This window comes from Ceratotherium simum, chromosome 16 (genome assembly GCF_057802395.1).
Source record: "Ceratotherium simum simum isolate JZ-2026a chromosome 16, ASM5780239v1, whole genome shotgun sequence".
NCBI classification, from domain to species: Eukaryota; Metazoa; Chordata; class Mammalia; order Perissodactyla; family Rhinocerotidae; genus Ceratotherium; species Ceratotherium simum.
The window spans coordinates 7,215,288-7,229,204 of record NC_141915.1 but is presented as its reverse complement, the minus strand read 5'-3'; the positions used below and the strand labels follow the sequence as shown (position 1 = coordinate 7,229,204).

Here is a 13,917-nt window from a genome sequence, read left to right as displayed (position 1 = left end):
TTACACCTCCCTCCCGCCACCCTCCTCCCCTCAATGGCTCTGAGATGCGCCAATGCCAGAGAGGCTCAGCCGCGTGGTCAAGCAGGGGTGCTTGTACGTGCTCAAGGGAGGCCCTTGGGTAGCTGGGTCTTGTTCGGGGTTGATTCTCAGGGAACGGGAACTAGCATCCTTCCTGGAGGAGTGGTCCACTGGGCAAGTTTGCACAAGCAGGAACACTTTGTGGTGCCTCCTGACCTTCTGCCTGAAGCCAGAGCAGCCTGTCCAGGCTTCTCAAGCTCTGCAGAGCCTTGCCCCTGACCTGCTTTGTTTTGGCAGCTTGTGGACTACCGGGCAGAATTCAGCAAATGGTGGCTGACCGAGTTCAAGACAGTCAAGTTTCCTCCCCAGGGAACCATCTTTGACTATTACATAGACCCAGAGACCAAGAAATTCGAGCCGTGGTCCAGGCTCATCCCCCAGTTTGAATTTGACCCTGAGATGCCTTTGCAGGTGAGTGTGACTGAGGGACCAAGAAAGTGTAGTCGCCCCAAGGATATGCAGCAGCTCTAGTTGAAGCCTCTTGTTGGTCTCCAAGTGTTTAGACCTTGCTAAGAACGAGTCATCGCCAGCTACTCACCTTTTCAGAGGAAATTACGGGTGCCATGAAGTCACAAGATCCCCCAAAGGCTAGATAACTTAATTACCAGGCCCCACTGACATCCTGGGGAAAGGGGTGGGGGCAGAGACAGCAGGAGCAGAAGGTTCTAAAGTACACAGAGGCCGAGGCCGTAGAGTTAGAGAGGCCGTAGGGACGCAGACAGAGCTGGTAGAGGAGGGAGGGGATGCTCTCTACCCAGTAAATGCGTTTATAGGATGGTCTTACCGTGGATATTGGGGAAGACACTCCTGCCCAAGGTGGTGAGCTAGCTCCACCCTGACAGCAGAATTCCCTCTTCTGAAATGCTCCGGAACATTTTGCAGTGCATCTGTTTCTCCCATGGGCACCTGGCACGCTCCTCGTGTTCCCGTTCCAGGCCTGTTTGGTGCACACGAGTGAGACGATCCGAGTGTGCTACTTCATGGAGCGGCTTATGGAGCGGCGGCGGCCCGTCATGTTGGTGGGGACCGCCGGCGTCGGCAAGTCGGTGCTGGTGGGAGCTAAGCTGGCCAGCCTCGACGCCGAGGAATACCTGGTGAAAAACGTGCCCTTCAACTACTACACCACGTCGGCGATGCTGCAGGGTAGGGCCCCAGAGGGCACGGAGGAGAGGGTGGGTCGTCTGAGCGGCCACGTCACTGATGCAGAGCTGGAGCAGGGGTCAGGCACCTGCTCGGCTTGATGTCCCCCACACCCAGCACTGTGTGTTTCCTCTCACTCCCCTTCTCACCTCTCCCCTCCTTTCTCTCCCACAGCACCTCTGTCCCATTTCTCCAGCACCCTTGGCACTGCCCCCTTCTCCCATCCTCTCTCCCCACATTCCTGCCTGGCCTGCAGATTCCTCCAGGGCTGGGAGTTCAACGCAAAGCTGGTCAGCACCTTGATGACAGAGAAAGCCGAGAACCGACTGAGAGATCTGCAGGGTCTTGTAGACTTTTGGCACCAGATGTGTCTCTAGAGATCATTTCATTCTTATAGATATCTTATAGATGGGGAAACTGAGGCTCAGGTGAAAGTACATGATTGCCCAAGGTCTCCACTTAGTGGCAAGGCTGGCATGGCACATCCAGCCTCTGACCACGTCAGTGTGCTTTTCACTGGGGTTTATGCACCGGGCTCCCGGGTGGCCATGGGCCCTCCAGGGTATGGCTTCAGGGTCAGAGGCTCATTGCAGAAGACATTTCCCCTCTTCCTTGACCCTCACTTAGAGTAGAGTCCCCGTTTTTATAGAAACACTCAACACATTAACCCTACCTATAGCTTCCTTTTGAGGAAGAGGCCAAGCCAGCCTCCCAACAAGAAGCGGGCATGGCAGAGCTGGGGAGATCCAGCCTTACGTCTCATGCTGTCACGGCCTTGCCCACGCTCTGTAACTCGGCCCAGGCTTTTCCGTGTGAGACCACAGTGCATCCCCAGCCCTAGAATGCAAAATCCACTGAGAGGGAGGAATTCAACATACGAGCTGTCTGCAGATTTGTGAGTTATAAGCCAGAGCTTATAACATGGAAAGTGAACCTGGTACTTTTCCTCTCCGACTACATCATCCTGGCCTTAGGCCAGCAGACTTGCAAAACGGGCTTCACTCTGACCACCACTTGCACAGACTGAACCATTTTTACTTCTCCGGTGCTTCTGTGGCCCCTGCCCACTGTGAATCCCAGAGTCAACCAGCAGGGTGTTATCAGTGCTCTACTTTCCCCAATCTCGTGTACGAGAACAGCTCACTTCCCACCTTCTTTCTGCACCATTTTGGCAGCTCTTTCAGGATGAGGGTCTGGCCAGCTCTGCATGCTAGTGAGGAGCAGCACTGTCTCTGATCTCTACCTCACGTAGCAGTTAAGCACCTGAAGCTTGTTGATGGAAGTCCAGGCTGTCCCCCCTCTCCCCCTCAGTGACAGAGACTTCTCCACCTCTGTTGATTTAGCCTCTGGGCTTCATCCCCTGCTGGGCTGGTAAATGTTTCACACCGTGGGTCCCAATCCAGCAACTGACTGTAGTTCCCACATGAATGTTAACAGGTAAGACCAAGTGAAATGATGAAGACTTATGTCAGGACTTCACTAGTTCGTCCGTGATGTGAGCATCTTCTATTTGAATACTGAAAGGAGACATCAATTTTTTGTGCTCTTCACAATGTAAACAGTTACAGGCCTGATACACTTTTAAGTTTAATCTGCATTATTAACATTTTTCTCCAGTATTTTCTTAAGTCTACACAATCAATAAAACAAGCAAGCCCTGGTCTGTATGTTTGCCAATATCTGTAGTGTAAATACTCCCATATGACCAATTTCAAGCTACCGAGGCAATGTTGGTGAACATGGAGTTGGGAAGAGCTGCCCAGTAGCCCACCATTAATAGTATTTCCACTTTCTGGATGCAATAGATGACAATAACCTCCTGAGTATAGACGGTGGGAAAATGTAGTAGAATAATTTGGATACGATGAGTTTTGACTATTTATTACCTTTGTTTTTACTACAATTTACTTAATTGTAAGTTTATCTAATTTACTTTTTAAGTAATGGCTGTGTTTATCAACCAGCTTGCAAAACTTTGTCAGTTTTAACTGTCAGCTCTCAAGAGGCAGCTCCAGTAAACTGCTGGCTTCGTCTTTGCTCCACGAGACCTCAGCCACCGTCATGCCACACGATGTCCTAAGCTTCCATCGTGGCCTGCCACCGTCACATTAGCGCCAGCAGTGGTTGTAAGCAGACTTCCTGTGCTGGCTGGTTCCCATGTTAACTCTGTTGGGTATGCCTAACATAGCTTCTCTTTCTTGTCCATGGAAAGATATACCTCTACACTTATTTACAAGGCTTGAGTCCAATGACTGATCCAATTCCAGCTCTGCCCATTTACTCCCATTCTTACAACTACAATAATAATATTAATAATAATAATAATAACTGACATTTATGAAACATTCACCAAGTATGTGTCGGGCACTAACCTGAGATTAGACTTTTACACACTTTTTAATCCTTTAATCTTGTACAGCCCTGGGAGGTGAGTACTGGTATCATCTCCATATTATAGATGAGAAAACCAAGGCACAGAGGTGTTAAATAAGCTCCTCTAAGCCACACGGGAAGTGGTGGAGCCAGGGTTTGAACCCAGACAGTCTGACTTCAGAGCCTGTGCTCTTAACCACTAGACTATACTGCCTCCCTGGTAAGAAAATACTTTGGAAACTGCAATAGATATTTGATATTATTACTATTATCATTAGTGTTACTATTCGAGTATTCTAGAGGAGTTCTTTTCTAGAATCCTATGATAATGATTTTATAATGTAAACAATACTTTCAATGGAGAGTAGAAATTCATAGCCGAGGAAAAGGAGATGAGCTTCTCACACTGCTGCCCAGACCTCTCGCTCTTACTCTGCGTCCCTCACCTGGAGGACCTTCTCCTTCCCTCCTGTGGGAACACAGAGCATTATTCAGACAGTCACAGGACGCTGTGAACTAGAGCCAGGACGAACGCCGGCTCCTCACTGCAGCTGGACATGCACCAAAACACAACACTCTCTCCTCCTGTTAATTCCCCAGTAGCCTCTGGGTCCCTCCCTCCTCTCGCACTAGATAATGGATGAAGCAGCTGTCCTATAAACTCGCCCATCCAGAATCGACTAGGAACTGGGGAGTAACCCAAAGCCCCAGAGCAGCCGGCAAACATGTTAACAAAGTCCATGCAGCAAAGCTCACACCCTTGACTCTGCAAGATGCTGGACTCTCTTACTTGGAACCTCCTGCCTCCTACTTTAGTCACAGTCCAAACACTTTGATTGTTTGGATCTTAGCCTAAAACATTTTAGAAGCAAGAAAATGGCAGGAGAAAGGGTGCTACCAACAATTAGAAAGAGGGAGCCAGAAACCCGGTATCCAAGAGAAGATAGAAAACTTAAGAAAGGAATACAGGAGCTCAAAGGGTAGCTACTCTGACATCAACTGTCCCACCCAGCTCACGAGCCCATCACCGTTTCTGCAGCCCAGCATTTTCAGTGCTGTTTGTGCTTAAGACCCCATGCAATTAAGAAAGATAGCATGCAATGTGGTGTAGTCTGCTTTAAAGGGCAGGTAGTACACCCAGACAAATGTGCAAAATGTGTGCTTATAATGTGTCTATACTGTCAAAAGGTGGGAGATAGCCTAATTATACATATGATGGAATGCTAAGCATTATCACAAAGAATGAGGGAATTTTGTGTGAATTGAGTTGGAACTATTTCCAAAGCTTTGTTGAGTGAGAAAAGCAAGATATAGAACCGTGTATACAGTGTGTTCTAAATTGTGTCTTTCTAAAAAAGGCATATATAAAAATTTACATATATATACACTCACACATCTATGCTTATATGTACTTAGAATATCTTCAGAAGGACACAAAAAAAACTGATAACAACAGTTGCCCCTGGCAAGGGGAATTGGCTGCTAAGAGTGGAATGGAGAATTACTTAAACTTTTTTTTAAATTATGAAATATTTCAAGCATGCAGAAAAGTACAGAAAATAATACAACAGATGCCCATGTACCCACCACCCAGATTTCACAGATGTTAACATTTTGTCATTTTGCTGTAGATCTTAGCATTATAAGTACAGCCAACATACCACCCCCATCCCTTCCTCCTCCTTGCCCCTCACTAACCTGACTACTAAAGTTTGTGTCTATCTTTCCAAATGCACACTTTTGATACATATATGTACGCATAAAAATATACAATGTTATTGTGTGTATTTAAGTTTTAAATGTATATCATACTGTAACTTTCTTTGGCAACTTACTTTTTTAATCATTGGCTGTTTTGATACATGCAGATCTATTTCACTGGTTTTCACTGCTGCATAGAATTCCATTGTATGACTAAATCATAGCTCATTTATCCATTTTCCTACTAAAAAGCAGCATAATTTTTAACATTATCCCTTTAAAAAAAAAGCATTTTTGAGTTATAATTGACATACATTACATGGTACATATTAAAGTATATAATTTGATAAGTTTTGAAATATTTACCCATTCATGAAGCCATCACTATAATTGAAATAATGAACATATCACCTCCAAAAGTCCCTCATGTCCCTTGGTAATCCCTCCCACCCTTCCCTATCCCTCCCAATCCTGCCCTGTGCCTAGGCAACCACTGATCTATTTCTCTCACATCAGGCTAGTTTGCATTTTCTAGAATTTTATATAATGGAATCATACAGTATACCCTCTTCTTTGTCTGGCTTCTTTCACTCAGCCAGATTTTGAGATTTATCAATGTTGTTGAGTGTATCAATAGTTCATTCTTTTCATTCCTGAATAGCAAAATAAAATAGGTAAAACATTCAGAATGATTCCTAGCATACAAGTGCTTAGTAAATGGAAGCTGTGCTTATAATAATATTAAAATCCTGCTCAAATTTAAGAATTTATAAATATTATACAGTAATTTCTAAGCCCCAACTGCCAAAGCAAAAGGAACACAAGCGAACCCCTTTTGCTTGAAAAAGGAGTTTAACGTAAACTAAGCTAAAACAAAAATAATATTTTTGGAAGAAATATTCTGACTTTCAAATGGGCAATAACTCCGCCCAGGGAGTCAATTCATCAAGGTCTCCAGGGGGATATTTTGCAGCTCACTTATCCTGCTAGTCCACTGAATGCCATTTTTCTCAAAATCAGATGTTGTTTTATAGAGGAGGCAGCTGCTTGATAACCCTGCAGCTCTCCTCTCTTCCATTACATCCAGCTCTGGGATCTCCATTGAGTACTTTCCTAAACACAGATTTGAAACTCATTTAAATACAAATGGGGTTGTTCACATTGCTCGCTAGTGTAGACAACACATGCTTTACTTAGTGTTTATAATGTGCCAAACTTTGTGCTATAGTTCATTTACTCCTCCCCACCCAATGAGACACTGTATCAGTAATGCTTTTGACGGCAAGAAGAAGAAAATCTGATGATAGTGACATAAACAGAGATTTTTTTTTCCATGCAACGAGAAGTCTTGAGGTAGGCAGTTGCTAAATCAACGGCTCAAGGATATCAATGCTATATCTTTGTTCCTTTAACTGCTCCCTTAGAGTGGCAGAATGGCTGCTGCTCCAGCCATCATGTCTGCATTCCAAATGGAAAAAAAGATAAAGGGGAGAGTTAGTGCCCATGTCAGGAAATGATAGCTCTCCAGGAACTCCACAGACTTATGTCTGTGTCTTACTGTTCAGAACAGTGTCACATGGCCACCCCAACTGGAAAATGACTAAAGAGAAGGAGGTTGGAAGTGGTTTCCGTCACAGATCTGATGATACTCGCTCTTTTCACAAGATGAGAAAATGGGCTTCGAGGTGTTAAGTGACTTTCCTCAAAGTCACACAATGAGTTAATAGCCAAGCTGTCCTATTTCGTCAAGCCATAGTGGCCTTCCACTTTGATAAGACTGTAAGTCATGCATCTTAATTTCCATCAAAGTATGCCAACATTGCTTCTGTTCATCTGATATCTAGAGCATATGAATAGCTTTCCTTTTGATAGTAAATGAAACAGTCCCTTTGGTTGGTCATTGAAACACTCAACCTTCATTTGACTACTCTCCAGCAGCTGCACCACACGTGATTAATAACCCCGACGTCTCAAGTTGAGAGAGACAGGGATCTGTGCTCATTCTCCATTCCTCCAGCTTCTCTAAACCTCACACACCCAGTTGCATCGCTTTCATTCTCTTCACTGAGCTACAATTTAGTGATCCACCCTTGGGTATGGTTGAGGGTTAGGATGACACAAGGTAATTTTAAGTTATTTTTATATCTTCTGCAAAATCTCAGTTGAAGACCATGCTCATTTTGTAGCCTGATATACCTTTGTAAGTATCCATGATATGCCTTTTAGAATTTAGTGGCTGGAAAACTTTTTTCATACATATGTAGAGATGGATTTGTACCAGTAACTCAGGATAAAACAGCTACTGTAATTAAACACAGGTTTAGTTCTGATCTTTTAAGTAGGTGGTTCATAAAGAACAATGTGAGATACATTTTTATTTGGTTATAGTAACTATGTTGTCCTAGATTATTGGTACAAATAAGTTTCTCCTATATTGTTTGGGAACCTTTTTTAATTGGTCTGTTTTATGTCTATTCAAATACCTTAAGCCTCTTCTCATTCTTTTTTGAAAATATAAGTAATTTTTAGAAATAAAAGAATTTGTGATGACCCATAGACAGAATAGTTTAGAAAGAGAAAAGTAGAAGCAAAGAACTTGGCCAAGGCATCGATGGGCTTATGTTTGCAGTGTAAAGAGAGTGGGCCCAAAATGATGCTCTTCACAATTCTGAATTCTCTTACCATCCAACTGTGATTTGAATTATTAGGTCAACAAATATTTGAGTGCTTAATTACACTAATTAGATAGAAGCTCAGGTGTCTGAGTATTTGTGTAAAACTAATCTCTGTAACCTGTTCATTAAAAGTTTAAGGTTGAACAGGACCTTTAAAAGAGCTGATCAAACTCTCAACCTCAAAAGATCATCAAGCTTACATTATTACAGAGAGACAGTGCTCGTCCACTTGCCTTAATGTCTTCCGAAAAGGAGATGACACAAAATTAAATCATCAAAGATTTATCATCTGGTGAGCAAGACACTCTGGTTGGCATTGGGGAAGAGAGTTTCAAAGTATAAGAAAACTGAAAACAACACATGTTTCAGACAATAGAGAAACCATTCCAGAAATTTGGGGACCTCTAAATTATGGAACCCAATGCAGCAATTAAAATCATGTTTTAGGAGGATATGTATTATCATATAAAGATGTTTACAATATGTGAAATAAAAAAAACATATATAAGCAGAATATTCAGTATAATTCTGATTTTGTAAAGGAAAAATCTAACAGAGCAAATAGACTAGGATGAAATACACCTAAATATTGAAAGTAGTGCTTACTGCTAGGTCATAGAATTATGAGCAATTTTCATTTCATCATTATTATTTTCTATGCTTTTTAATCTTTATGTAATGAATATGTATTATTTTTATAATCATGCAAAGCATGTTAGTTTTTGAAAGAATAAATGCAAAGCCCTTACAATATAACTGAAACATCTTAACACGTGAAAAATTAGATAATATGGAAGGAAAATAGTTCTAGCACAGGTACACAAATCATGTCAGTGCAAGGTAAGACATGGTGGATTACTAATGACCTCTGTAAAAATATGGTCAGGCAATGAGTTAACTAAACTGGGGTTTTCTCAAGGGCAGAAGCCGTGTTTTAGTAATGTTTCAGAAGTGGTTTGGGGTCGTGGTTACATGAGGTAACCCGGGTTAGAATCCCGGCTTTGCCCTCCGTAGCTGTATGACCTTGGATAAAGTCCCTTAATTTCTCTAAGCCTCAGTTTTCTCATTCGTTAAGAGATTTTTTTAAGGTGATGACATCACGTGATAGGGCTGCTCTGAGGGATGGATGACATCATGCATGCCGAGTGCTCCGTACAGCGCGGGTTCCTAGTAACGCTCCATGGACCAGTGAATGCGCTGCTCGAGTTCAGAGACTGGGGGAGCCAATGGGACAGGAATGGTCAGGGGCAACCCTAGAGAGGGGCTGGGATGCGAGGGCTTACAAGGGATGTGAAAGAAACGTTGGAATCAGTATCTACAGACCTGGATTCTTGTTCCAACAGGGCCTTTACCCTGCCGTCACCTCGATTTCCTTAGTTACAAAATGGAGTTAATGAGTCTTTCTTTGCCTATTCCTGGAGTTTGTTATAATAATAAAATTCATACATTCATTCCTTAATTTAATAAATGTTTTTTGAGCACCCTACTTTGTGCTAGATAATGTTCTGGGTGTTGGGGTTATGACAATGAGAAAAACAGAGAAAGATTCCTGGCCTCATGGAGTTCATAGTGCGGAGGGGGTGAAAAAATAAATAAGTAAAATATATAGGTTTTACCTGGTAATAAGTGCTATGGAGAAAAATGAAGTGGGGACAAGGAATAGGAGGTGGGGATTTTAATTTTGGAGAGAGTTCCAGGGAAGGGCTTACTGAGAAAATGGCATTTGAGTAAATAAATGCCTGATGGGCGTGAGGGAGCAAACTATGCTGACATGTAGGAGAAAAGGATTCCAGGCAGAGGAAACAGCCAGAGCAAAGGCCCTGAGGCAGCAAGTGACTAGTGTGTCAGAAGCAGGATGGCTGGAGCACAGGGAGTGAAGAAGGGAGCAGCAGGAGAGAAAAACCGAGATGCAAGTTGTGCAGAGGTAACCAGACTGGCTTTCGTCCCAAGTTAGATGGGATGCCGCTGGAGGGTTTTAAGCAAGCGCCTGGCACAATCTGATTTATATCTTACAAGGATACCTTTGTCTGCTGTTCTGAGAATATAGGGAAGGGATCTAGGGTGAAAGCAAAAAGACCATTTGGGACGATTTCGTAGTTACCAGGTGAGAGCTGACAGACAGGATGGGAGCAGTGGAGACAGTGAAATGAGATAACAAATGGGAACCCGCTTTGAAAATGAAATTGCTCTTCAAACGTACGATGGTGGTGGAACAGTGCAGGAGGAGCGGTGTGAATAAAAACATAGAGGGCAGCCAGCGCTGCTCCACGCGGCCGCAAGCTGAACGCCAAGCCATTCTATATGGAGAAATTCAGTGAGATGGTGCAGAAGAACTACAGGCCTGGGCGTGGGCTTGACTCCCAGGACTTGTTTAGACAATGCCGCACCCAGAAATGTGGTGGGAGGGTCCCATTTCTTTATATGTCTCATGTGTTTAGTGCCTTCAATATCAACATGTTTGCTGAAACTTGAACCCACTTATGCTCCTCCAGTTCTGGCTGGAAACAGAATAACGTACTACCATTCCATCTTGGGTGTGACTCCGAGCAGAACTTGGCCAAGAAGGGATCAAAAATGTGTGTGCCTTTCCCAGGGGAGTCCTCTCTCTCTGGAGTACTTAACATCATCCTTTTGAGATAATCTGGTACATTCCAAGGCCACTTCTTGCTAACTGACATGCTTTTCTCCTCAACAATCCTTTAGAAGCATAAAGAGCTTAATCAACCCAAATTATAGGGTCTGCTTAATTCCAGGGGTTGATTAGAATATCACTACTTTGGGAGGAGGAGACACAAGTCTTCCTAAGGAGAGAATTTCCTACTAGAAGGACTGTTCTCAAAAACATGTCCTTGGTGGCCCATTAATTATATTTCAATTTGACAGATCTCGTATATAGTTGTTATATCTGTAGGGGGGAAGAAGGTGTTGGATGATTAATTGGTTGATAGTGTATGTTAATTGGATGCTAATTAAATTTAAATTTAATTCATATTTGAAACACTTAATTTAACTCAGGACCAGAAAATTAGAATATTCAAGCTTCTTGAGGGAACTTGTCTTTCTATCTGTCACCTTTATATGTCTATTGACACTTTCTCCTTGTTTACAAACTTGTTTTTCAAGAGAAGGAATCAGATGGTTCTTAGAGCTTCCAGCTGTAGTAAGAAGTGTTGGTTCTTGTAATACATAAATATTTAATTGCTTTATTGAAAAAAAATACATATATCTTCACTCTATTACTTAAGTTTGTGCTAAACAAGTCCTGTCAGGCTGGAAACGGGGCTGTTTGATTCCTTCCCTCTGCCTGGATAATTGAAGAAACAGTTCCAGAAGAGAGTCTGAATTTAGTCTCCAGAAAGGCACTGAGATGCTCTGATAGGGGGCTGAAGACCTGAAGGCAGAGGGGGAGCTGTTCATGATACTGGAAACTTCTGGGAAATTCTCTGAGGCTGTTGTTTCTACTCTCCCTCAGGGAAAACCCCAGGAGATGGTCTCTCTGAGAACACTGTTGACAAAATATCCAATAATTCTTCTCTTATAGCCCAAGGGTGGAGGTGGCCTTTACTCAGCCCCAGGATGGGACCCACAGCCTTCATGCGCCTCTGCTGTCCAAGGTAGAAAGGGCAGGTCTCCCCAGGGTCTGGTTATTTGTAGATTTCCTTGGGGATAGAGTACCAGGCCTTGGGACTGTGATGGTATCTTCTCTTTCTAGTCTATAAACAAAGAAAACTGGGGACCACAAGGATGACGGAAGGAGCATGGGCTTTGAGGTTTAACTGCTTTGGGTTTGTATCCTGGCTCTACCCTAGAAAAGTTGCTTCTGTCTTTTGAGCCTCGGTTCCCTCATCTGTAAAATGGTATGATAAAACTAATCTTGCAATGATGTTATAAGCATTAAATGAGATCATAATTGCTTGTAAAAACCTAACACAGTGTACACAGGAAGATGTTCTGTGCCTGGTCGAGACTGTCATCATTACTGCCTAGTAATTTCCAGCGTCACCTTCTGGTCCCGTAGAATACCTGAGTCTAACAGTAGCTGCTGCTCACGTTGCACGCGCACGTGCTGCACAGCGCTGGTCCTTGACATCTATACTGGCTTAGTCCTGGCATCCGAGGTTGGAACCTCCTTCCTTCACTAACTGGCTCTCTCCTCAGCTGTCCTGGAGAAGCCTCTAGAAAAGAAGGCTGGCAGAAATTATGGCCCCCCGGGAAACAAGAAGCTTATCTACTTCATTGATGACATGAACATGCCTGAGGTGGACGCCTACGGGACCGTGCAGCCCCACACCATCATCAGGCAGCATCTGGACTACGGCCACTGGTGAGAGCACACACACTGAGGGACCGGGCCGGCCGGGGCAGGCCTGAGGCAGGGCTGCTGGCTAAGCGCTGTTCCGCGGGAACTGCAGACCACGGCTTAGCTCTGGTGCCAGATGAGAATCCCCACGGCAAACAGCATTCCTCAGGGGGTTCTGTTTCCTGCAGTGTTCTTTCAGACCGGCCGTTAATACCCACACGAGGAGTTTGGTCAGAGAAGGTACTGAGCTCGTCTCACATGTTGCCTTCTCAGGGCGGCCTGGTGGTGTAGCTGTTAAGTTTGCGTGCTCTGCTACGGCAGCGCGGGGTTCACAGGTTCAGATCCCGCACGCACACTCACGCACCGCTTATCAAGCCGTGCTGTGGCAGTGTCCCATATAAAGTGGAGGAAGATGGGCACGGATGTTAGCCCAGGGCCAATCTTCCTCAGCAAAAGGGGAGGATTGGCAGCAGATGTTAGCTCAGGGCTAATCTTCCTCACCAAAAAAAAAAAGTTGCCTTCTCCCAGCCCCCCAAGCAGAATTAGCCACTTCCCCCAACCCCATGGTCCCATGGCACTGAGCATAGACTTCAAGGATAACACACTGTATGCTACACACGTGTCTGCAGGTCTTAACAGCCTGTGTCTCTTCAGAGCAACTCACAGGGTCTGATATTTTCTCTTGCAACAGTATAGGTTTTAATGGCAAAAGGTCTGAACTTGCCAGAAAAAAAAGCAAGTCGGTGACTTGAGACAATTCTGGCTCACCTACCTCAGACTGAATCAGCTGCTGAGAAAGAGTGGGGAGTACAAGGAAGGAATTCAGAGGGAAGAATTACAATTACGATGGTAACTTGAGTTGCCTTTCATTCAATCCTAACGTCTTTGCTGGACGCCCGCCATGGACAACCATCCCCAGTCTCTGCACCCGTATCTGAGCAGCTGAACTACCCTGGAAAAAGTCAGTCAGGCTAATTAGTTTTACTTTAGATTCATGGTCAGAAACCTTAAATGGGAAGTAGAAACTTCCTGGAAATTCTACCGTATTGTCTTAGCATGTTTACATTTCCGCTCCCAGAAACATCTATTTTATACCTTCTCCTCTCTCCTCAGACTTCCCACCCCACCTCAGCTGATGATCCTTTCCTCACAAGAACACAGACACCATCTCTGTTTCCTGCTTCCACATCTGTACAACTTATTTACGTCCCGGTGCATCCTCTTCTCCCTCCTCCTGTTACATCTTCCCTAAGGCTTCACCGTCCACCAGCGTGTTGATCCCACTCTCTCCCACCTCCTCAAATCCTCACTTCATCAACTAGTCCCCCTATCTCCAGATTGGCTCCTTCACATCAATATTTAAACTTGCACAAATTTCTTCTACTATGTTTAAAAATATCATTACTGTTCTGTCACTCCCTACATAACCAAGTTTCTCTATTTCTACTTCCTCGTCTCCCACTCACTCCTCAGTCCACTGTTATTTGGTTTCTATTTCCTTCACTTCACTCAACTGTTCTTGCTCAACTTCTAACTGTCTGTATTGTGAAGTCCAGCAGACACCGCTGGGTCACTGTCTTTCCTGTTCTGTCTGCAGCGCTCTTCCATCTTTTTGGAAATACTGGCTTCCTTTGCTTTCTCGGGTGCCAC

At 44.1% G+C, this 13,917-nt stretch overlaps 1 protein-coding gene across 1 annotated transcript in view; it reads left to right on the top strand.

Moving 5' to 3' along the window:
• The window catches only part of DNAH9 (dynein axonemal heavy chain 9), a 309,121-nt gene that overhangs the window by 144,827 nt on the left and 150,377 nt on the right, over positions 1-13,917 (top strand). Inside the window, exons 37-39 of the mRNA XM_004433052.3 lie at positions 316-489; positions 1,014-1,221; positions 12,126-12,291. Of these exons, the coding sequence (XP_004433109.2) occupies positions 316-489; positions 1,014-1,221; positions 12,126-12,291 (548 nt within the window). The remainder of the gene's footprint in view (positions 1-315; positions 490-1,013; positions 1,222-12,125; positions 12,292-13,917) is intronic.